Raw genomic sequence first — 22,930 nt, forward strand, 5'->3', positions numbered from 1 at the left:
TATATATATATATATATATATATATATATATATATTTTTTTTTTTTTTTTTTTTTTTTAGGTTCATAGGTAGGTACTGGGCTATCTGCCCGAAGGCATATATTAGACCAGCCACGTTGTGCGGTATTCACTGCCCCTTTGGTTAGTTTTCTAGGCCCTTGATCTAGCAGCTAGTACCCTTGGCCCCTATCTAGTAGAGTTGTTGGTATGATCCCTGGTGTGAACTTTCTGTTACCCATCCACTCGTCAAGGTTCCTCTTGAAGAGTGATAGTGAGGGGCTCTGTCTTATATAGATCGGGACCTTGTTCCATAGCAAGGGAAGTCTTTGCGAAGGGAATCTATCCCTCCAGCATGTTCTATTCATTGTTGTGCTGAGGTTTAAATCCCTAGAGTGTGTAGCTCGAGTAGATTTGGTTTTACTAAGCTGGAGCATGTTCACCAGTTCTGGGTTGGACATGGCTCTGTATGTTAGACAGAGATCGCCTCTGAGAAGGCGGTATGCAACAGAGAAAAGCCTTAGTTTTTTCAATCGTGGTGCATAGGGCAACTGTTTGAGGCCAGTAATCCTGTTAGTGAGGTACCTCTGTGGTCCCTCCAGCCACTGGAGATGACTAGCCAGGTACATTCCAATTGGTGCATTGTACTCAATAATGGATCTGATGAGGGAAGAGTAGAAGGGCACAACTACATCCTTAGATCTTGATGCAAACCCTTTCGTGATCAGATAGGTCACATAGAAGGATTTTCTAACCACCTTGGCAACATGGTTATCAAAGGAAAGCTGACTATCTACTTGGGTCCCTAGATCCCTTATTACTTCTTCAGATTTCAGGGGGTTACTTCCTATGTGATAGTTCGCGGGTACTCAGTTTTTTACAAAGTGGATTATCATGCATTTTTTAGCATTTAGCTTGAGACCATGGCTTTGACACCATGCATCAGTCTCATTAAGGCCCTTCTGGACGATATCCATTTCGGCCGGAGACGCTATTATAGCACCCAGTTTACAGTCATCCGCAAACTTGGTCAGCCACAGCCCTTCAGTGCTTGCCTGTACTTCTGAGAAGTATATGCCAAACAGGAGGGGCCCCAGGACAAAGCCCTGAGGAACACCGCTCGTTACTGGTCTGGATTCGGATATAGATCCCGCTACTCTTCCTTTGTCGGATCTGTCTGAGAGCCAGTTTGCGATCCATCTTGTGACGTAAGGGTTTATGCCCAGGTTGGTGAGTTTATCAATAATACCCGAATGGGGAATGATGTCAAATGCTTTAGCAAGGTCAAGGTAATCCGTGTGTACCTCCTTTCCCTTATCTATAGCCTGAGTAACTGTCTCAAAGAAGTCCACCAGGTTCAGGAGGCATGATCTGCCCTTGAAGCCGAACTGTGTGGGGTCAAGTGTTTGGAGGTTTCCAATCTCTCCATTTATGAGTTCCATAATGATTCGCTCCATTGCCTTACAGATCAGATTGGTCAGGCTTATTGGTCGGTAGTTCCCGGGTCGGTTGTGGGCCCACCCTTGTATAGCGTAACCACCGTTGCTGTGGGCCATTCTATGGGCACATATCCTTTCGAGAGGCTGAGACTGAAAATGGTATTCAGATGCGGGGCTAATTCATTTTGGAGCTCGCGTATGACACAGCCCGGGACATCATCTGGTCCCATGGAGGCAGTGTTTTTCGCTTTAGATAGACTCTTATTAACCAACGTATCAGTAATAATTGGAGTTACACAATCCCCTGGAATAGTAATAGGCCTTGTAGGTGGTGAGGGGGTGGAGAAATTTGCACTGAACCTATCAGCCAAGATGTTGGCAATGTCAGTGGGGTCAATGTATTTTGTTCCATTTTGTACTAGCTCAGAACAGACCTGAGCGTTGCCATTTAGGTTTTTGACGTAGCCATAGAAGGCCTTATGGTTATCCTTGGCATCCTTGGCAACTTTCTTTTCAAAATTGGCTTTAGTTGACTTGGTGAGGGCCCTCAATCTCTTACTAATGCTGATCAGGGATGATTTTTCTACTTGAGATTTGGCCTTTTTTTGTATAAGTCTCCTCCTTTTATTGTATAGTTTACTTATGGCCGGGGTCCACCAGACTGGTTTCTTCTTGCTTGAGGAAGGAGTCTTGGTTTTATTTGGGATAGCATGGTCCATGCAATCCTGAAGATGCATATAGAGTGCCTTCGTGTAGGATTCCGCATCCTGGATATCATTATCCTTCTGCAAGGGAATAGTGAAGCTTTCCACTTCTGGCGCAATTAGTTTGAAGTTTGCTTTGGAAAAGTTTTTTACAATGGTTTCTTTGACTGGGGGAGGTGGAGGGGTGAGGATGTCCAGGGTTATCAGTTTGTGGTCAGATCTGACCAGAGAGGGAGTGATAACGGGTGTGGTACAATGGGCGCCCATATTTGTGATGACTAGATCCAATATGTTGTCCCCTCTAGTGGAAGAACATACCAGTTGTTCAAGGTCATTTGAATTTATAAATTCTATGAACAGCTGGGCATAGGAGTTAGAACTTTGCTAGTTTACCCAGTCTATACCAGGGTAGTTGAAATCGCCCAAAATTATGGTGTTGGGTAGGACCTTTATATTTTCCAATGCCTCAAGGAATGCTGAGTGAGCATCTTGGGACATGGTGGGTGATCTATAACAGGCTACGACTTGAAATGTGGTTTTGCCTGCTGTTAGTTGTGCATGGATGATCTCTGGGGCATCATGCTGCACCACTAACCTGGAGATGTGGGTATCCTTGATGAATATGGATACACCTCCGCCATTTGTACTGCGATCCGGTAACTTAGGCTGGAAAGTATGATATCTATTGTAACCTGATAGTACTGGGGTGCTATTTGGATCCTTGAACCAGGTTTCCGTCACTGCACAAACATAGATTTTCTCCATTTTGAGGAGTGCCTCGAGTGCATGCATTTTGAGGTTGAGACTTCTGGCGTTGAGTAGCATTACCCTTAGTTTTTGGTTACCTATGCTGGTTGCGGTGGTTGGTTTGTCCTTTGAGTCTTGCCTAAAAAAGGCACTATGGGGATGGCAGGAGCCTTGGCCAGTATTCAAAAGCCTAGGGGTGACAGGTGCAAACCATCTCTGGTGAAACAGCGAGGCTTGTCTATCATGTCATCCCAGGCAGACGGACACTGGATCCCCTTAGAGTGGCACCAGAAGCTTAGCCAATTGTTGAAATTGATCATTTTGTCTTTGTATTGTGTATCATTCTAGGTGAAGGTAGTATGCTACTCAAGGTCAGGGTCATACCAGCTTGGGCTGCATGATCAGAGAGCCCCTCAATGTCTCTTTTCATGTAGTCCAGGGAGGTACGTCTTAGATCATTCACACCAACATGTACAATGACATCTTCATACTTGTACTTGTTCTGGAGTGACCTAAGTGCCTGTGTTATGTGGCGGATCCTAACACCCGACAGGCAGCTGACAGTAACCTTCTTCTTGTTCAGCCTGGTGAGTGGAACATCTGTGTGCCTTACTATAGAGTCTCCTATTACTAGCATGTTGGGTATGGTGTTTTGCCTTAGGGGCTGTCGTGAGGCACACTGCTGAGGTGAATTATGTGTTTTCTGGCTTGTGTTTGGAGGTGCAGGTTGCTTGCTTGTCTGCTTTGGAGGGCACTGTTTCTTTTTCAGATTGGTACCTAGTGCCTCCGAATATGTTTTTGTGTATTTATGTGTATGTTTTGCCGGTGCTTGTTTTGTAGATCCATGTGTGACTGGTGGTGTGATGCTAGTGTGTCTCTTCTCCTCTTGACTGTCTGTTACAGTCATGGGTTGAGAGTGCTTAGCCTCCAGTCTGGCTGTGTATTTGCATCTCTCACACGTGTTTGTGTCTAGAGGTAAGAGGAGAGGGTTGTCTGTATACATGAGGCAGTTGTGACATTGCCTCAGGATGCCCAATTCTACCAGATGAACTGGAGAGAACACCTGAAGCTGACCTCTGGACATGCTTGGAAAAGTGAATTTCACTTGTCTTGCGGACTGTCGAGGGTCTTATGCTGTATTATAATAGTGCTGTCTAGGAGATTTGGAAAATAACAGTGCTGTCTAGGAGATTTGGACAAGTGCTTATTTGGGTTATGCAAGTGCTACAATAAGAGCAGTTGATCTGAAGCACTTGAGTTGAGGCTTGCCTAGTTCTAAGGGAAAATTTGCAGCACAGACTTTGTGGAGCCAGGAATAGTATACTCCAATAACCGGTGCTGCCCAACACTCCTCTGTGCACAAGACCGTGCAGAAAGAGAGTTGCAGGGTTTTAAGAGAGAGAGATCAAGGAGTTTGGAATTGACCTAAAATGGCCAATAAAACTACAGTTTCTAGGCAGTAACCACTCCTACAGGGACAGGCAGGATGCTCAGTGTTAACCACTGCCACTGGTGAACACAGAGACTTCCCTTTAGCCCAAGTAAGCACTGGCCTCCAAGAAACTTACAAACAGTTCAGAACAGCAACTCTGTAACTGAACTTGTTTTAAATTATAGAAAGTGGGAAAATAGCAAGATTGTTTTTGTTTTTTTTTTGTTTTTATGTATAATATGCATATATATATATATATATATATATATATATATATATATATATATATATATATATATATATATATATAATATGCATATTTATATATATATATATATATGTGTGTGTGTGTGTGTGTGTGTGTGTGTATATATATATATATATATATATATATATATATATATATATATAAAATATACATATTTTTATATCTTGGGAAAAAGATGCTAAGGATGGAGCTGCCAGGTAAGAGAAAAAGATGAAGGCCTAAGATAAGGTATATGGATGTGGTGAGAGAGGACATGAAGGTGATTGGTGTGACAGAGCATGATGCAGAGGACAGGAAGAAATGGAAAGAGATGATCCGCTGTGGCGACCCCTAACGGGAAAAGCCGAACGATGATGATGATAATGATATATGTGCATATTTATATATAATATATATATTTTTTTATATATAGTGTACATATTTATATATATATGCATATTTTATTTATATATATATATATATATATATACACACACACACACATATTTATATATGCATATTATATATATATATATATATATATATATATATATAATATACACATATCTCACTTTAAAGAGAAACTCAAACATCATCTGCTCAACAACAAAACTTGCCCCTGCTATAACCTCATCTAACCCCCACTTTCAGAGTACATAACTTCCACCCATTCTACCTAGACTGCAAAAAACAGCCAGCCAAATCTCTCAAGTATAAAACTAATGCATTTTCTAAATCGCATGGTATTCTTCATCATTAAAGATTGTTACATATATAAGGCCTCATGCTGGTATACCATCCTTTCTCTGCTCTTCCTATTTTATATTTATCTGATCCCTCTTTTGCTTTATCTTTAGGTATGGCTAGCAGATTTCTAGATGTACGTGGACCTTGTTTTACCATTACTACACTACTTTCGTCTACCATACTCTAGACTAAATTGGAATCTTTTTTTCTGCAAAATGTTAAATGAATTTGACTAACTGAAACTTGTTTTCTCTGTAAAAGGTAAACTGAATGTAACTAAATTTGTCTTGTATTCTTTGTTAAAATGTATATTAAATATAACTGGAGCTTTTCTCCTCGGGTCTGCACTGAAAATGGGTTTCTGACCCAGCTGGACTAAACCGGTTAACAAATGTCAATAAATAAATAAGTATATATATATATATATATATATGGGTCTAGGACACATGCTCAACTACCATATGTCCGAATCACAAACATCGAACACACATACACGAAAGGGCTTAACATCGAAAAGTGCTTCCGTGTATTTGTAGTTCAAAAAACAAAAAAATATATGTTTCTGCAGGGGGGCTTTATTATTCTCACTCCAAGATCGCACTACAGTGGGGAAAAGGGAATTTTCCCTTACCCGCACTGTAGTCTGATCTACGAAACAGGCACACATACACTGAAGCGCTTGTCAATGTTAAGCACTTTCGTGTATGTGTGTTCGATGTTTTTTGATTCAGACATTTGCTAGTCAAGCATGTGTCCGGATCCCATGTATGTGTATATGTATATATATATATATATAAGTATACACACACGTATGTCTGTGTTTACAGTGTGTTAACTACTATAAGAAAGTTGATATGAAACTTAAAGCAAACTATATGCAAAACTTTAGTAGTTTGGGAGAAGCAGAAGATGTCTAAGGAAAGATATGGTCCTGTAAGGAGGTAAGGTGAGAGAAGTGTAATGTATTACTGGCGTGAAAGGGTGGTTAAGAACTAACAAGAAAGAGAGGGCAAGGTGGTGGAAGGTGACAGGAAAAAGTATGACTAAAAATAAATAGAGGATGGAGTATTAAGAGGAATTGGTTTAGGTCCTGGGTCATCATGTGATACTTTTACAGATCCATCTTACCGATAGATGATTTCATTTTCATTGAAAACATTTTGTGTTACTTTCTGTCCAAAGGTCAGAAGGGATAGCATTCTAGGGTTTAGCTACATGGACTCTATGAAGTGAGTCACTATAGTGGCTATGGAATTTGGTGGTTGCCATTTGGTTTGAGGGTTTAAGATCTGAGGTCCCTTCTAGATAAATGCTTTGTGATGAAGTGATTTAGAGCTGGACATTTATTTAGCTGATTATATTTTGTGCACAGTAGTAATTTAACTGTTGTTTGGGGCGTGTTGAAGTTCTGCCCACTATAGATTCCTGGAGCTAGACAATAGTGAGCTTTATTCGGCAGGCTTTTTGCAAATATTTCTATTTTATTATAGTTTTTTTCTTTTTTCTTTTTTTTTTTCTTTTTTTTGTTTTTTTTTTTTTTGTTTGTGATTTGTTCAGGTGATTTTTTTTGAAGGTTAGTTAGAATACATGGTGCATACAGCAGGCTTTGATGTAGGGGAGCTTGGGCTGTATGGATCCTTAATTCCTGTGTAAGGTATGGGTTTATTTTGTAAAGTGCTCTGAGTTTCAAATGTTGCGGAACAAAGAAAAGGGTGGTATTTCTTCATGACATGGACAATCGGCTATGAAATGGGGAATATAAATTACAGTATAAAAGTAATGATACTAGAGATAGCTGGGGAATTGGGAGTGGGAGGGGGGAGCAAAGCAGGACACACTGGCCATTTTAGTGGAAGTCAGTAAGTCTGTACTTGTGCAGAAAAGAAATGTCTTAGGGAGAGTAGATGCAGATAAAGTTTTATATAGAAATAAGATCTGTTGAAAGAGGTCTTGTAAATAAGAGGGACTACTACTATCTTTGATGGAGGAAAAAAGTGGTAGCATTTTGGCTTGTAATCCAGTAGCCTTCTGAAGGGAATGCCTGGAAACACTGACACCCTACTATAGAGCGGCATGAAGCAGTGGAGTATACATTCACCTCATTGGGTCTGCAGTATAAGGGAGAGAGAGAGTGTACAGTACAGTATTTATACACAACTGAGTCACCAGAGTATTAAGCACACAACAGATAAATTGAAACCATCCCATTCATGCAGCTGCAGGCTGAAGTGCCAAGCTTGGCATGCCTAAGATGGCTACAAGGCAGTAGTGTGGAGCTGGTGTGGGAATGCACAAAGGAGGCCTTCAGCTTCTTGTTAATGAGTGGTGTTGGGGTTCCTACTGTGCTGGTCCCCCATGAACATGCATGGAAGGTGCAGTGGTGCAGCAGTAGCATTGTCGTCTTACATCAAGAGGTTCTCCAGTTTGATTCTTGGCTGGAGTGCGTTCTGCAAGGAGTCTGCATGTCCTCACTGTGTTCGTGTCGGTTTCCTCACATGTTACAAAGACATGCATCTGGAGCATTTCTCCCCGGTCCTCTGCTAAAAATTGGCTTTTTTCCAAGTTGAACTTTTCTGGTTAACAACTGTTAAATAAATAAAATAAAATAAATAAAATGAAGGCTTGGAATAGTCACAGATGAAGGATTTATGCATCTAGCATCTTTGGGCTTGGTCAGGATAGGATCCTGCCAACTTGGCTTCAGTTATGGGTACAACATAGACTTCTTTCCAACCTGCTGGAGCAGTGGCTTCTGTTATATTTCTGTTCACTCTCTGGTTAAGTGGAACTGCCAAGGGAAATGCTGCAAATCTTATTAATTAATAGGGACTTTGATCAATCCTATTGATCCCAAACCTTTTGATTTATATAGTAACTTCCATACATGGTCTGCCTGAATGCTTTTCGATCCTGTCAGATCTGCAAGATTTTCTCAACAGGTCAGAATTGGATTCTGGTAGGCAGATTAACATATAGTATGAAAAGTTTTCTGCCTTTGTGAAAAAGCAGAGAAACAAGTAAGATTTAAGGTTGATTTTCAAGATTCAAGGTTTGTGAATACAGTGCAAGTCAGAATAACTATAAAAGAGCTCTTTCAGAAGTTCTACGTGGTTCTGTAGAGAGACTAAATATTTACTTGATAGAAACATGCTTTTGATCTCTTTTAAACTTGAAGCCTTGTTTTTTCTTGCTGTAGGCTGAATAGAACCTCAAATGAATGTAATGTCATATCACAGTCCAGTTCCTTTATGACTGTGAATTTGCCCACAAAAGAATCAAAGCATAAGACCACTCATTTTTCATGCTTGGTCCTAAACTTTGGAACCCTCTCTCAACTGAAGAATATCCAGCATTCTAAAGATTTACACTCATGTGTTTTTTGCCACCTGTTTGATGGAACTCAGTACCATAATTTTATGCACAGCACTTTAACCTAAACATGTTTCACTCTCTCTAGCCCCTCCCATAACTTCTCTTCCCTTTCTTGTCATCTGATATGTCCTTCTCCACATGAATTGAATATTGATGCAGCTGCTACTAGCTCAAACGCATTACCTTCAACTTCAGTGAGTTTGCTCATGTCTGTAAGCATTGCATTATATACTTTGCACTCTGTTACTTGTCTCAGCTAATACTGCACCCAGGGTTATCCAAGGTTTACCAGATCTTGGCTGTACTGTTTTACCTGTACTGTTTGTACAGAGCACCTTGTCAGTGTCAGAAGTTGGCTTTTGGATCAGTACATTACCCTGGCTAACAAATAATCGGAAAATATGCGCATGAAAATCTTTGACCTCACTGCATAGTTTGCTGTGCACCAAGCTCTAGGTCAGCTGTCCTTAACATATATGTGTATCTGCAATATTTGCACTTCACCAGCAGGCTTAGCATCTGCTTTTAGATGGGGTACTTCTCCTACTAATGACATATACCTTGCAATTGCTAAGATTATTCAGTGTATTGATATTTAACCCAGTTCTTTTAATTTATGTTCTAGCTGGAATGGTGCTCACTGGAGCTTTGCTACCAGGTCAGAACTTGTCTAAACAGAAAAGGGTTCTTTGACCTTTGGGCCATAAAGCCATTGGGCATTACATTTTCCCTACACAAGCTTCTTCTCACACTTAATGTCTCTTGTTGAATTGCACATAACCTTGTTTTTATCTCCCAGAAGTGAGGATAGATTGTCTTCCCTCAGGAAGGTTGGCTGTGTGCCCATTAATTTGTGAGGGGTTGGTGTCCTGTGTGACTTGTGACATGCCCACCACTTGGATACATGAATAGTCTTAGAAACTACCTTATCTCTCCCTTCTATAGGTATGCATCAACCTGTTCTATTTCTTGTTGCTGTTGTCTGGGTTATGGAACCATTTCTGCTCCAGTATCTTTGTCTGGGATGCACTTCTTTCAAATGTCAGAACTGCTCCATATCACTGTTATTTCAGTGTCAAATTTTATGCAAAACTCAAGGAGGAAGGTAAATGCTGAACTCCGTGACAGTTAAATGAACTCCTGCACCACTCCAAGTAGTTGAATTTATGATTATTGGCAGTCTGCAAGTTCACTGACTTCAGCATTTTAAATAAGAAAACTACCACAGCTTGAACACTGCATGAGTATAAATATGTTTTCATTTTGTATGTATGTGTTTGTTTAGTATAGATGATAAGCGTATTGTTTTCTTTTTACATTACATTTTTATTCTTATGGTTTTCATTATGTTTCTTAAGGTACCAAATTTCAATCTGGGTCTGGCTTAGGCTCAATCAAAAGAGGTAATCAGGATAGCAAACTATATTTACTTGGTTGATAAAGTAAACAATGTTGGTGGAAAATATTTATTTCTGAATTTCACTGCTTAGAAAGTAGCTGGTGTAGAAATTTAAATTTGCAGAGAAAAGAAGAAAAAAAAACATGAGGATGAGTGTGTGGAAATGATTTTCTGAAGAGAAGTAGCCTGGCTGTGATCTTGTCAGGATAGAATTTAGGAATAATGTTAACATGAGAATGTGGAAAGATGCTGTTTCACTCTGGAGGTAACAAGCCTTTATCAATGATTAGTGGATTAAATGGAGCTCTGTTTCTGTGTAATTTATTTTTTTTATCTGATGTGTTTGAATTTACCATTGTAATAGGTGTTAACGTTTATCAGGTTGGCACTAAGGGCTTTCAGCGCATGCCTAAAAGTCAATAGATCATTGTGTATATATGTACACACACACACACACACACACACACACACACACACACACACACACACACACACACACACACACATGAATCTATTTTGGAAGCTCAAACTTTCAAAACTTCGAACTTCATATGGACCAGGCCATAATATTGAAGTTTTGAAAGTTTAAAACTTCATTAAAAAAAGTAAAAACAAAAATGTTTTTATGTTTATGCAGGGGGGCAAACCCCCTGGACCCCCCCACACCCCCTGCTAATTAAATATACCAACTCAGAGATCACAATACAGTGAAGAGAACACTAAATTTCACATTCCCATTGTACAGCGATCCCCATTTAAACCATTCAAAGTTTCAATACTTTGATCTTATGGTCTCTTAAACTTCAAGCTTCCAAAGTAGACCCACATCTATATCTATATCTATATCTATATCTTTATATATAGATATATAGATATATACACACATTCACACTGTACAGCGATCTTCATTTAAACCATTCAAAGTTTCAATACTTTGATCTTATGGTCTCTTAAACTTTGAGCTTCCAACGTAGACCCACATCTATATCTATATGTATATCGATATCTTTAACTTTATATATAGAGATATATAGATATACATACATTTACACTGTACAGCGATCTCTATTTAAACCATTCAGAGTTTCAATACTTCCATCTTGTGGTCTCAAAACTTCGAGCTTCCAAAGTAGAGCCATATGTGCGCGCACACACACACACACACACACACACATATATATATATATATATATATATATATATATATATATATATATATATATATATATATATATATATATCTTTAGACACATATGTTTATGCAGGGAGACAACCCCCCTGGACCCCCCACACCCCCTGCTAATTAAATATACCAACTCTGAGATCACAGTACAGAGAAGAGAACAGTAAATTTCACATTCACACTGTACAGCGATCTTCATTTAAACCATTCAAAGTTTCAAAACTTTGATATTACGGTCTCTTAAACTTCGAGCTTCCAAAGTAGACCCACATCTATATCTATATCTATATCTTTAACTTTATATATAGATATATAGATATATGCACACATTCACACTGTACAGTGATCTCTATTTAAACCATTCAAAGTTTCATAACTTCGATCTTATTGTCTCTTAAACTTCAAGATTCCAAAGTAGACACGTCTATATCTATATCTACATCTATATCTATACCAATATCTTTTAACTTTATATATAGATATATACACACATTCACACTGTACAGCGATCTTCATTTAAACCATTCAAAGTTTCAAAACTTTGATATTATGGTCTCAAAACTTTGTGCTTCCAAAGTAGACCCATATGTGTGCGCACACACATATATATATATATATATATATATATATATATATATATATATATATATATATATCTATATATTATATAGGCACATATGTTTATGCAGGGGGACAACCCCCCTGGACCCCCCACACCCCCTGCTAATTAAATATACCAACTCTGAGATCACAGTACAGAGAAGAGAACAGTAAATTTCACATTCACATCTATGTCTATATCTATATTGATATCTTTAACCTTTATATATAGATCGATATACACACACACACACACACACACACACACACACACACACACACACACACACACACACACACACACACACACACACACACACACACACACACATTATAAATATATAATACACACACACACACACATTATAAATATATAATACACACACACACACACACACACACACACACACACACACACACACACACACACACACACACACACACATTTAGTTTAGAAATCGGTGAAAACATACAGTTTAATTTTATTCTTATTTTTATTTTATTTACAGGGTATAACATCCCAGTGGACCATCTTTGGTTGTATATTAAGAACTTTGAGACAGTTTCACCTTGTGAGACCAAAGCAGGAATGATGGTGCAGCAAATACTGGTTCCTGGTACCAGAACCAGCAGTAAGTATGTGATAATTGTTTGGGTTTTCCCAGCTGTAGTTCATTTTCATTGGGGATGGGCACAGGATGGAGATGGTTGACTAGAGACAGGTGTACTAGCCCTTCAAAAATCTGAAAGCATCACAATTTGATGCAGAGCATTGATCTCGGGCAGGTAAAGGCATTTCAAAAATATACAGAATCTAATCATCATATCTTGGCTTTTGGCTACTGTTTTGTGTAGCCTTTTTACATGTTTACCTTTCTTCCTTATTTGGGGCGGACATGATAATCAGAAGTAACAACTGTTGAAACCTAACAATAATTGAAAGCTGTTACCTCCTCAATTAAAACTGCTAAATTGTAATGTTAACCTGTCGAGTGCAGCTTTTGGTCCCTTGAAGGATGAAGGCGTCTTATGGCAATAAGAGATGGAAGAAATGGAGTTTGTTAGGGATTTGGAGGTTTTTAAAGGTTAAATTATCAATTGAAGAATATAGACAGGTAAATGCTGAACTCCGTGATAGTTAAATGAACTTTTGTTTATATTTTGTTTGTTTAGTATAGATGATAAGCGTATTGTTTTTTTTACATTACATGTATATATGTATGTGTGTATCTCTTTCTCTCTCTCTCTCTCTCTCTCTCATGTACATACACACACACACACACACACACACACACACACACACACACAGTTTAGAAATCGGTGAAAGCATACAGGTTAATTTCATTCTTACTTTTATTTTATTTGCAGGGTATGACATCCCAGTGGACCATCTTTGGTTATATGTTAAGAACTTTGAGACAGTTTCACCTTGTGACACCAAAGCAGGAATGATGGTGCAGCAGATACTGGATGCTGGTACCAGAACCAGCAGTAAGTATGTGATTATTGTTTGGGTTTTCCCAGCTGTAGTTTGTTAATTTCATTAGGGATGGGCACAGGATGGAGATGGCTCACTAGGGACAGGAGTGTTCGATGTAGTGCATTGGTCCTGGGCAGGTAAGGGCATTTAAAAAATAGACAGAATCTAATTATCATATCTTGGCCTTTGGTTGCAGTTTTCTGTACCCTTTTTAAATGTTTCCCTTCCTTCCATATTTGGGGCAGACATGACAACCAGAAATAACAACTGTTGAAACCTAACGGTAATTGAATTCTGTTACCTCCTCAATTAAAACTGCTAAATTGTAAAGTTAATCTGAAGTGCAGCTTTTGGTCCCTTGAAGGATGAAGGTGTCTTATGGCAATAAGAGATCAACAAAATGGAGTTTGTTAGTGAATTGGAGGTTTTTAAAGGTTAAATTAGGAGCTGGAATATGGTGGCCAGACTGACTTTTGGCCATCAAGTAGAGAACCAAGACAACTAATACAATTCAGTTTTATGGAGATGACTGCTTGAAAATAATAGACTGAACTCTGGAATGTACCAGAGCTGTTTAGGTGTCTGGAAGTGATTGGAGTAGCGATGAAAAGTTGTTTTTCAGGATGAACAGAAGGCCCTGGAACCTCTTAAATAAAAAGTATCTGAGATATGAGGAAGGCAGTAGAGGTGACAAAACAAACTGAGCACATTGAAAACCAACTAATAGGAATGGAGGGTAAGGAAGGAACTGAAAGATGACATTATTTAGAGTCTTGGACAATGAAGAGGGATCATGCTTGATGGAGTCTGTGAAAGTCATGATGGCAGAATGAACATAATTTACAGTGGACTCAGTGGGGAGAATGTCTTGCAAATGATGGACATGGAAGGTAGATGTGAGTTATGTAGGCCAACAGTGCCAAGATTTCTGGCATGCTGTGGTGGTTTTGGCAACCTGGTAGAAGGCTAACACTGGATGGGAGACCTGTATTGTTATTCGTAGGTTACTTTAAATCATAATTTTTGATTACTTAAAGCAATAAAGGAATGGGAACAGAGAATCCTGTGGTGTGAACTCACTTCCTGCTATTTTAAGAGTGTTTTGGACTGGTGGGTATGAAATAGAGGATGGAATGGGTGAGAAAATGGACCAGAATGATTAAATACATACATTCATATGACCCTTAGAATCAAATGGCTTGAAAGACACACTGGGTCTGCTTGAATTGTATGAACTGAGGAACCCAAAGGGGTACTAGCTAAAATGTTTTGCCAGTGTAATATTAATAAAAATAACATTTGGCCTGGGTGGCTGGTTAACTATTTTTTTCTTATTCATGCTTATACCTTTGAAACGAATTAGGTATACTACACAACTATATAGACAGATACAGATTGGTCATTATACACACAGTTAAAGAATTTAACATTTCCATGTTAATGTTATGTTGTGTATTAAGGTAAATAAGGATAATGCCGATCAGAAGCAGGTGTTCATATGGTTTAAGGTATTTTAATGATGCACTGTTCATATATTACATATCATATTAACCTGACATGAAGAGGTTAAGTGCTAATGATTTTCAGGTGAATTAGTCCTGGTGGGCATGCAGTGTGTTATGATTCATTACATGTCATAGAGTGTTTTCACTGATTGATTGATAGATTGATTATTAATTGAATGGTGAAGCTATGTGATGTCCCTGGTGGGCATGCCAGGTGCTATGGTTCATTACATGTCGTAGAGTATTGTCATTGATTGATTATTAGTTGATTGGTGAAGCTGTGTGATGTCCCTGGTGGGCATGCTGGATGCTATGGTTCATTACATGTCGTAGAGTGTTGTCATTGATTATTAATTGATTGGTGAAGCTGCGTGATGGCCCTGGTGGGCATGTCGGGTGCTATGGTTCATTACATCTCGTAGAGTGTTGTCATTGATTGATTATTAGTTGATTGGAGAAGCTGTTTGATGTCCCTGGTAGGCATGCCGGGTGCTATGGTTCATTACATGTCATAGAGTGTTGTCATTGATTATTGAGGATTAGTTGATTGGTGAAGCTGCAGTGATGGCCCAATTTTTAAAAAGATGCTAAGAAACTTCATTACATGTCGTAGAGTCCTTACCTTAAAGAAACAAGTTCATAGGTATTCAAGCATTGAAAAACGTCCTCAAATTAATGTTTTTTACAAGTGATTTAAAAACTTTCAAATATACATAAGTATATAAAACTATTACAGAAAATATATAAAAGTAGTAAAATAGGAGTAAAATATATCTTTACTCTTTGTATCTAATATAATATTTCTTTCTATAACATACAAGATTGTATGTATATTATACACCCAGATCCAATCATGTAAGCATTTTCTAAATATCAGTGAAAAATAATAAATAAAATTAACATTCCCTTATATTATAAACTACATACAAATAAAAACTAGTCAGTACTAAAAGGTATGTATGTATTTCATTACATCTCCAAGAGTGTTGTCATTGATTGATTATTAGTTGATTGGTGAAGCTGTGTGATGTCCGTGATTCTCATTCAGAATGCAAGTTATATTACAGTTTTCATTTAGTCCCGAGGACTAAAGGCATTAAGAGGAAGTTGCCATTCCAATTTTTTTTTCAATAGTAGTAAGGACAGGTCCACAATTTGGGCAAGAGTTGATTGGTGAAGCTGTGGCTAAACTATGCTATGACATTTTATTATATGTTTAGCTAATGCGTTATCAAGCTTATTTTTCTTTATAGCATATTAATGTTCATAAAGTCTGTCCCATAACCTTCGATCAGTCTTGCCCACATAAAATGCCATACAACAGTTACATTGAGCTAAATATACTATTGATTTGGACTCGCAATTAAATTTCTGTCGAATAAGAATTTTTTTTTTATTACCTATAATAAAGGTTTTAGCTACTTTAACATATTTGCACCAATTACACGCACCGCACTGATATGTGCCCGTATGTCTAGTAGTCACATCTACATCAAGGTTTCTTTCTAATAACATTTTAATGTACATTGTATGTAGTTTATAATATAAGGGAATGTTAATTTTATTTATTATTTTTCACTGATATTTAGAAAATGCTTATATGATTGGATCTGGGTGTATAATATACATACAATCTTGTATGTTATAGAAAGAAATATTATATTAGATACAAAGAGTAAAAATACATTTTACTCCTATTTTACTACTTTTATATATTTTCTGTAATAGTTTTATATACTTATGTATATTTGAAAGTTTTTAAATCACTTGTAAAAAACATTAATTTGAGGACGTTTTTCAATGCTTGAATACCTAAGACCTTGTTTCTTTAAGGTAAGGACTGATGTAGATAGTGGGAGTTTTTTTACTGCATCTCTGAAGAAGCTACTACCTTGTCAAGTGGCGAAAACGTTGGTTGTATTTTACTTTTTAATAAACCTACGTTAAGAGGAGCTCGGTCGGACTTTGGTGCTTGCTGTTTCTTTTTATTTTTACTGTTTTTTCGCTTTCACTAGTTGGTTCATTGACTATTAATTGATTGGTGAAGCTGTGTGATGTCCCTGGTGGGCATGCCGGGTGCTATGGTTCATTACATGTCGTAGAGTGTTGTCATTGATTGATGATTAGTTGATAGGTGAAGCTGTGTGATGTCCCTGGTGGGTATGCCGGGTGCTATGGTTCATTACATGTCGTAGAGTGTTGTCATTGATTGATTATTAGTTGATTGGTGAAGCTGTGTGATGTCTCTGGTGGGCATGCCGGGTGCTATGGTTCATTACATGTCGTAGAGTGTTGTCATTGATTATTAATTGATTGGTGAAGCTGCGTGATGGCCCTGGTGGGCATGCCGGGTGCTATGGTTCATTACATGTCGTAGAGTGTTGTCATTGATTGATTGATTATTAGTTGATTGGTGAAGCTGTGTGATGTCCCTGGTGGGCATGCCGGGTGCTATGGTTCATTACATGTCGTAGAGTGTTGTCATTGATTGAGGATTAGTTGATTGGTGAAGCTGCATGATGTCCCTGGTGGGCATGCCGGGTGCTATGGTTCATTACATCTCGTAGAGTGTTGTCATTGATTGATTATTAGTTGATTGGTGAAGCTGTGTGATGTCTGTGGTGGGCATGCCGGGTGCTATGGTTCATTACATCTCATAGAGTGTTGTCATTGATTGATTATTAGTTGATTGGTGAAGCTGTGTGATGTCCCTGGTGGGCATGTCGGGTGCTATGGTTCATTACATCTCGTAGAGTGTTGTCATTGATTGATTATTAATTGATTGGTGAAGCTGCGTGATGTCCCTGGTGGGCATGCTGGGTGCTATGGTTCATTACATGTTGTAGAGTGTTGTCATTAGTTATTCGTTGATTGGTAAAGCTGTGTGATGTCCCTGGTGGGCATGTCGGGTGCTATGGTTCATTACATGTCGTAGAGTGTTGTCATTGATTGAGGATTAGTTGATTGGTGAAGCTGTGTGATGTCCCTGGTGGGCATGCCGGGTGCTATGGTTCATTACATCTCATAGAGTGTTGTCATTGATTGATTATTAATTGATTGGTAAAGCTGTGTGATGTCCCTGGTGGGCATGCCGGGTGCTATGGTTCGTTACATTTCGTAGAGTGTTGTCACTGATGATTAGTTGATTGGTGAAGCTGCGTGATGTCCCTGGTGGGCATGCCGGGTGCTATGGTTCATTACATCTCATAGAGTGTTGTCATTGATTGATTATTAATTGATTGGTGAAGCTGCGTGATGGCCCTGGTGGGCATGCCGGGTGCTATGGTTCATTACATGTCGTAGAGTGTTGTCATTGATTATTAGTTGGTGAAGCTGTGTGATGTCTGTGGTGGGCATGCCGGGTGCTATGCTTCATTACATTTCATAGAGTGTTGTCATTGATGATTAGTTGATTGGTGAAGCTGCGTGATGTCTCTGGTGGGCATGCCGGGTGCTATGGTTCATTACATCTCGTAGAGTGTTGTCATTGATTATTAGTTGATTGGTGAAGCTGTGTGATGTCTGTGGTGGGCATGCCGGGTGCTATGCTTCATTACATTTCGTAGAGTGTTGTCACTGATGATTAGTTGATTGGTAAAGCTGCGTGATGTCCCTGGTGGGCATGCCGGGTGCTATGGTTCATTACATCTCGTAGAGTGTTGTCATTGATTATTAGTTGATTGGTGAAGCTGTGTGATGTGTAAGGCTTATACCACTCATGTTTGTTTTGTATTATTTTGCTGTGATGGGAAAGTTTAAAAAATAGTGAGAGAAAACAATACCGAGCCTCCCTGGTGTCAGTTAAAGTTTATTTTAATGTTTACAATTAACAACCTTACAAAAACTACTAACTCTAACATTATGACAGAAACATCAATGACTAGAGTAAAAAAACAGGATAACTGTAGTGCAGCAAAATCATCTTAATGAAAATATCCAAGCAAATATAAAACATGGAAACCAGACAGGTGCAGTAAGCTCCATGGTCTGGCAGTCACCTGCCACCATTGTTAGGAGCTGTACCTGTGCAGGAGGTAGCATCTCTCTCCTTCAGTGGTCATGCTGGTATTACCAGTCATGTATATTGTGCTTTATTTGGCTGAGCAGTGTGGCCATATTAGGGTGGCCATATTAAAGTTAGTTTAAACCGGAGATGAAACAATTACATAAGAGTCTCCCTCTTATTCCCTTTTTTGCCATTCTAATAGTAGAAGAGATGTTCTCTTCATAGGTTCATAGGTAGGTACTAGGCTATCAGCCCTGGGGCCTATACAAGCCCAGCCAAAAAGGTACCCTGGCTTTTGCCACCCAAGAAAATTATTTTCCTGTGCCAGTGTCGAGCAGAGCCACAGAGGTGATCCCGGGGTGAATTTCCTATTTCCCATCCAGTTATCAAGATTTTTCTTGAAGAATGCTAATTAGGTGCTTTGTTTGATATAGATAGGTAGCTTATTCCAGAGTATGGGAAGGCTCTGGGACAGGAATCTATCCCTCCAGCATGTTCTGTTTATTGTGGTGACAAGGTTTAGGTCCCTAGAGCGTGTAGCTCGGAGGGATTGGGATTTCTTCAAGTAGAGCATGTCCAGCAGCTCTGGGTTTGACATAGCTTTGTATGTTAAGCAGAGATCACCTCTCAGCAGGCGATATGCAACGGAGTAAAGCTGGAGTTTTTTGAGACGGTCTACGTAGGGCATCTGTTTGAGGCCGGTAATCCTGTTTGTGAGGTATTTCTGTGGCCTTTCCAGTTGTTATAGATTTCTTGTGAGGTACATACCAAAAGGGGCATTGTACTCTCTATAATGGGTCTAATGAGTGATGAGTAGAGGGGAACAATGACCTTTTTTTTTCTGAATGAGAAACCTTTTGTGATGAGGTGTGCCACGTAGAAGAATTTCCTGACTACTGTGGCGATGTGATTATCAAAAGAGAGACTACTGTCCACCTATGTCCCAAGGTCTCTTATCACACTTTCGGTGTTAAGTATTCTACCGCCTATGTTGTAGTTCATGGGTACAGAGTTTTTACAAAAGGGGATGACAATGCACTTTTTGGCACTGAGCTTGAGGCCATAGCTTTGACACCAGGCATCTGTCTCAGTGAGGCCCTTTTGTAGGATGTCCACATCATTAGAAGTTTCGATTATGGCTCCTAGTTTGCAGTCCTCTGCAAACTTCATTAGCCAAAGACCTTCTGTGTTAGCCTGTACTTCAGAGAAGTAGATACCAAACAGGAGAGGACCCAGGACTGAACCCTGTGGTACTCCACTTGTCACTGGTCTGAAGTCAGATTTGGAGTCTGCTACTTTCACAGTGTGGGTTCTGTCAGTGAGCTAGTCGCCAACTCATCTTGTGACACAGGGATTTATACCTAGTTGAGTGAGTTTATCTATAATTCCAGAGTGGGGGATGGTGTCAAAAGCCTTGGCAAGATCTAGATAGGCTGTGTGAACCAGCTTACCCTTGTCTACGGCTTTGGTGACTGCTTCAAAGACGTCTATCAGGTTTAGGAGACATGATCTGCCTTTTACAAACCCGAACTGAGTGGGGTCCAGAGTTTGGAGATTATGTCTTTGTTTATAAGTTCCGTGATGATACGTTCCATGGCCTTGCAGACCAGGCTCGTCAGGCTAATGGGGTGGTAGTTCCCGGGGTCAGTTCTGGCTCCCCCCTTGTGGAGTGGGATAATCGTTGCTGTGCACCATTCAGCAGGCACAAAGCTTGTGGTGAGGCTAAGATTGAACATGGTACTTAGGTGGGGTGCCAGTTCGTTCTGTAGTTTGTGTAGAACGCAGACTGGGATGTTGTCTGGTCCCATGGATGCAGTGTTCTTGGCTTTGGAGAGTGTGTTTTTTACCTGTGCAGCCATGATTACAGGAACTTTGCATTCTTCCGGTATAGAGATGGGCTCTTTAGGGGTGAGAGGAGGGTAAAGTTAGCACTGAACCTATCTGCCAGGATGTTGGCAATATCAGTTGGGTCTGTATATTTAGTGCCATTGTGCTGTAACTCAGAGCAGATCTGAGTGTTGCCATTGAGATTCTTGACATAGCTATAGAATACTTTGTGGTTGTCTTTAGAATCAGTGGCGATTTTGTTTTCGTAACTAGCTTTGGAGGATTTTATCAGGGATTGCAGCTTCTTACTGAGGCTGACCAGGGAGTTCCTCCACTCATGGGATTTTACTCTCTTTTGCAACAGTTTCTTCCTTCTGTTGTACAGTTTGTTTATAGCAGGGGACCACCAGATTGGCTTCCTTTTTTGGAGGATAGCGTCTTGGTTCTGTTTGGGATAGCACGATCCATGCACTCATGTAAGTGCTTATAAAGTGCAATTGTGTAGGATTCAGTAGTCGTAACTGTAGTGTCCATCTGCATGGGTGTCATGAAGTTCACCACTTCTTTTTTAAGAAGCATGAAGTTGGCTTTGGAGAAATATTTTACCATAGTTTCCTTAATGGGGGGTGGGGGCAGGATGTGGATATCTAGAGTAATTAGCTTATGGTCAGATCGGACCAATGAGGCATTGACTTCAGGTGTGGAACACCAGTTACTCATGCTGGTAATGACTAGATCTAGGATATTGTTGCCCATGGTGGGGGTGTGGATAAGTTGATCCAGAGCATTGGAGTTTATGAATTCCAGAAAGCTTTGAGCGAAGGTGTTGGTACATGAGTAGTTTTCCCAGTTAATGGTGGGGTAGTTGAAATCGCCCATTATTAGGGTGTTGGTTGAACCCTAATACTTTCCAGTACATCAAGAAAAGAGGAGTGGGAATCCTGGGGCATGGTGGGTGATCTGTAGCAAGCTACAATTTGGATTGCAGTTTTGCCCAGAGTTAGTTGCACTTGGATAACCTCGGCTGCATTATGCTGAGCAGCTAGCCTGGAGGTGTGGATATCCTTAATGAATATGGACACACCTCCGCCTTTGGTGTTCTGGTCCAGGTGACATGGCCGAAAAGTGTGGTATGAGTTGTAGCCTGGTGGTGCAGGGGTGCTCTCTGGAGCCTTGAACCAGGTCTCAGTCACTGCACAGATATTGATGTTCTCCATTTTAAGGAGTGTCTCGAGTGAGTGCATTTTGAGACTTAGACTTCTAGCATTGAATAGCATCACCCTCAGTTTTTGCTTGCCTGTTCCTGTTACAGTGGTGAATTTGTCATTTGAACCTTGCCTAAAAAAGGCACTATAGGGGCGGCAAGAACCTTAGCCAGTATCCGGAATCCCAGGGGTGACAGGTGCAGGCCATCTCTGGCAAAGCATTGTGGTCTTTCAACCATGTCATCCCAGGCAGGCAGATACTGGATCCTTTTGTAATGGCACCAGAAGCTTAGTTAATTGTTGAAGTCAATCATTTTGTCCTTGTACTGTGGCATCATTCTGGGTGATGGCAGAAAGCTACTCAGGGCTAGGGTCATACCTGCCTGGGCTACAAGATCAAAGACCTCTTCCATGTCTCTTTTCATGTAGTCCAGGGAAGTACATCTCAGGTCGTTCACACCAACATGGACAATGACAGAGTCATATTTGTACTTGTTGTGGAGTGACCTAAGTGCGTGGGTTATGCGGCAGATCCTGGCACCCGACAGGCAGGTGACAGTAACCTTCTCCTTGTTTAGCCTGTTGAGTGGGACATCAGTGTGCCTGACTATAGAGTTACCTATGACTAGTGTGTTGAGTATGTTGTTTTGCCTTATTGGCTATGGTTGAGTGGCCCACTGAGTCTGCGGGCTATGTGTAATTTGGGTTGTGTTGGGGGGTGGAGGTTGCTTGCATTTCTGCTTTGGAGGTCTCTGTTGCTTGAGCAGATTATTATTGAGAGCCTCCATGAATATGTTTGTGTTTCTATGTGTGGATTTTGGTGATGTAGATTTAGTGATTCTATGTGATGAGTGTGGTGTGGTGCAAGTGTTTACCTTCTCCTCTTGACTGTCAAGTTCAGTCTTGATTGGAGAGAGCTTTACCTCCAGTTTGGCTGGATAAGTGCATCTCTTACAGGTTGTAGTGTTGGGTGGTAGGGGGAGAGGGTTGTCTGTGTACATGAGGCAATTTCTGCATTGCCCCAAGATGCCCAGATTCATC

The 22,930-nt window shown here is 39.8% G+C and overlaps 1 protein-coding gene across 2 annotated transcripts in view; it reads left to right on the top strand.

Moving 5' to 3' along the window:
• LOC122798790 (zinc finger protein 271-like) overlaps nucleotides 1-22,930 on the top strand; it is a 651,855-nt gene that overhangs the window by 38,762 nt on the left and 590,163 nt on the right. The window contains exons 3-4 of one of the 2 annotated variants that reach the window (XM_044067901.1): nucleotides 12,376-12,498; nucleotides 13,235-13,357. In XM_044067901.1, the coding sequence (XP_043923836.1) occupies nucleotides 12,376-12,498; nucleotides 13,235-13,357 (246 nt within the window). The remainder of the gene's footprint in view (nucleotides 1-12,375; nucleotides 12,499-13,234; nucleotides 13,358-22,930) is intronic. The other variant, XM_044067900.1, reaches the window with a different exon arrangement.

The sequence above is a fragment of the Protopterus annectens genome, chromosome 3.part1, assembly GCF_019279795.1.
Source record: "Protopterus annectens isolate FY-2018-M chromosome 3.part1, PAN1.0, whole genome shotgun sequence".
NCBI classification, from domain to species: domain Eukaryota; kingdom Metazoa; phylum Chordata; order Ceratodontiformes; family Protopteridae; genus Protopterus; species Protopterus annectens.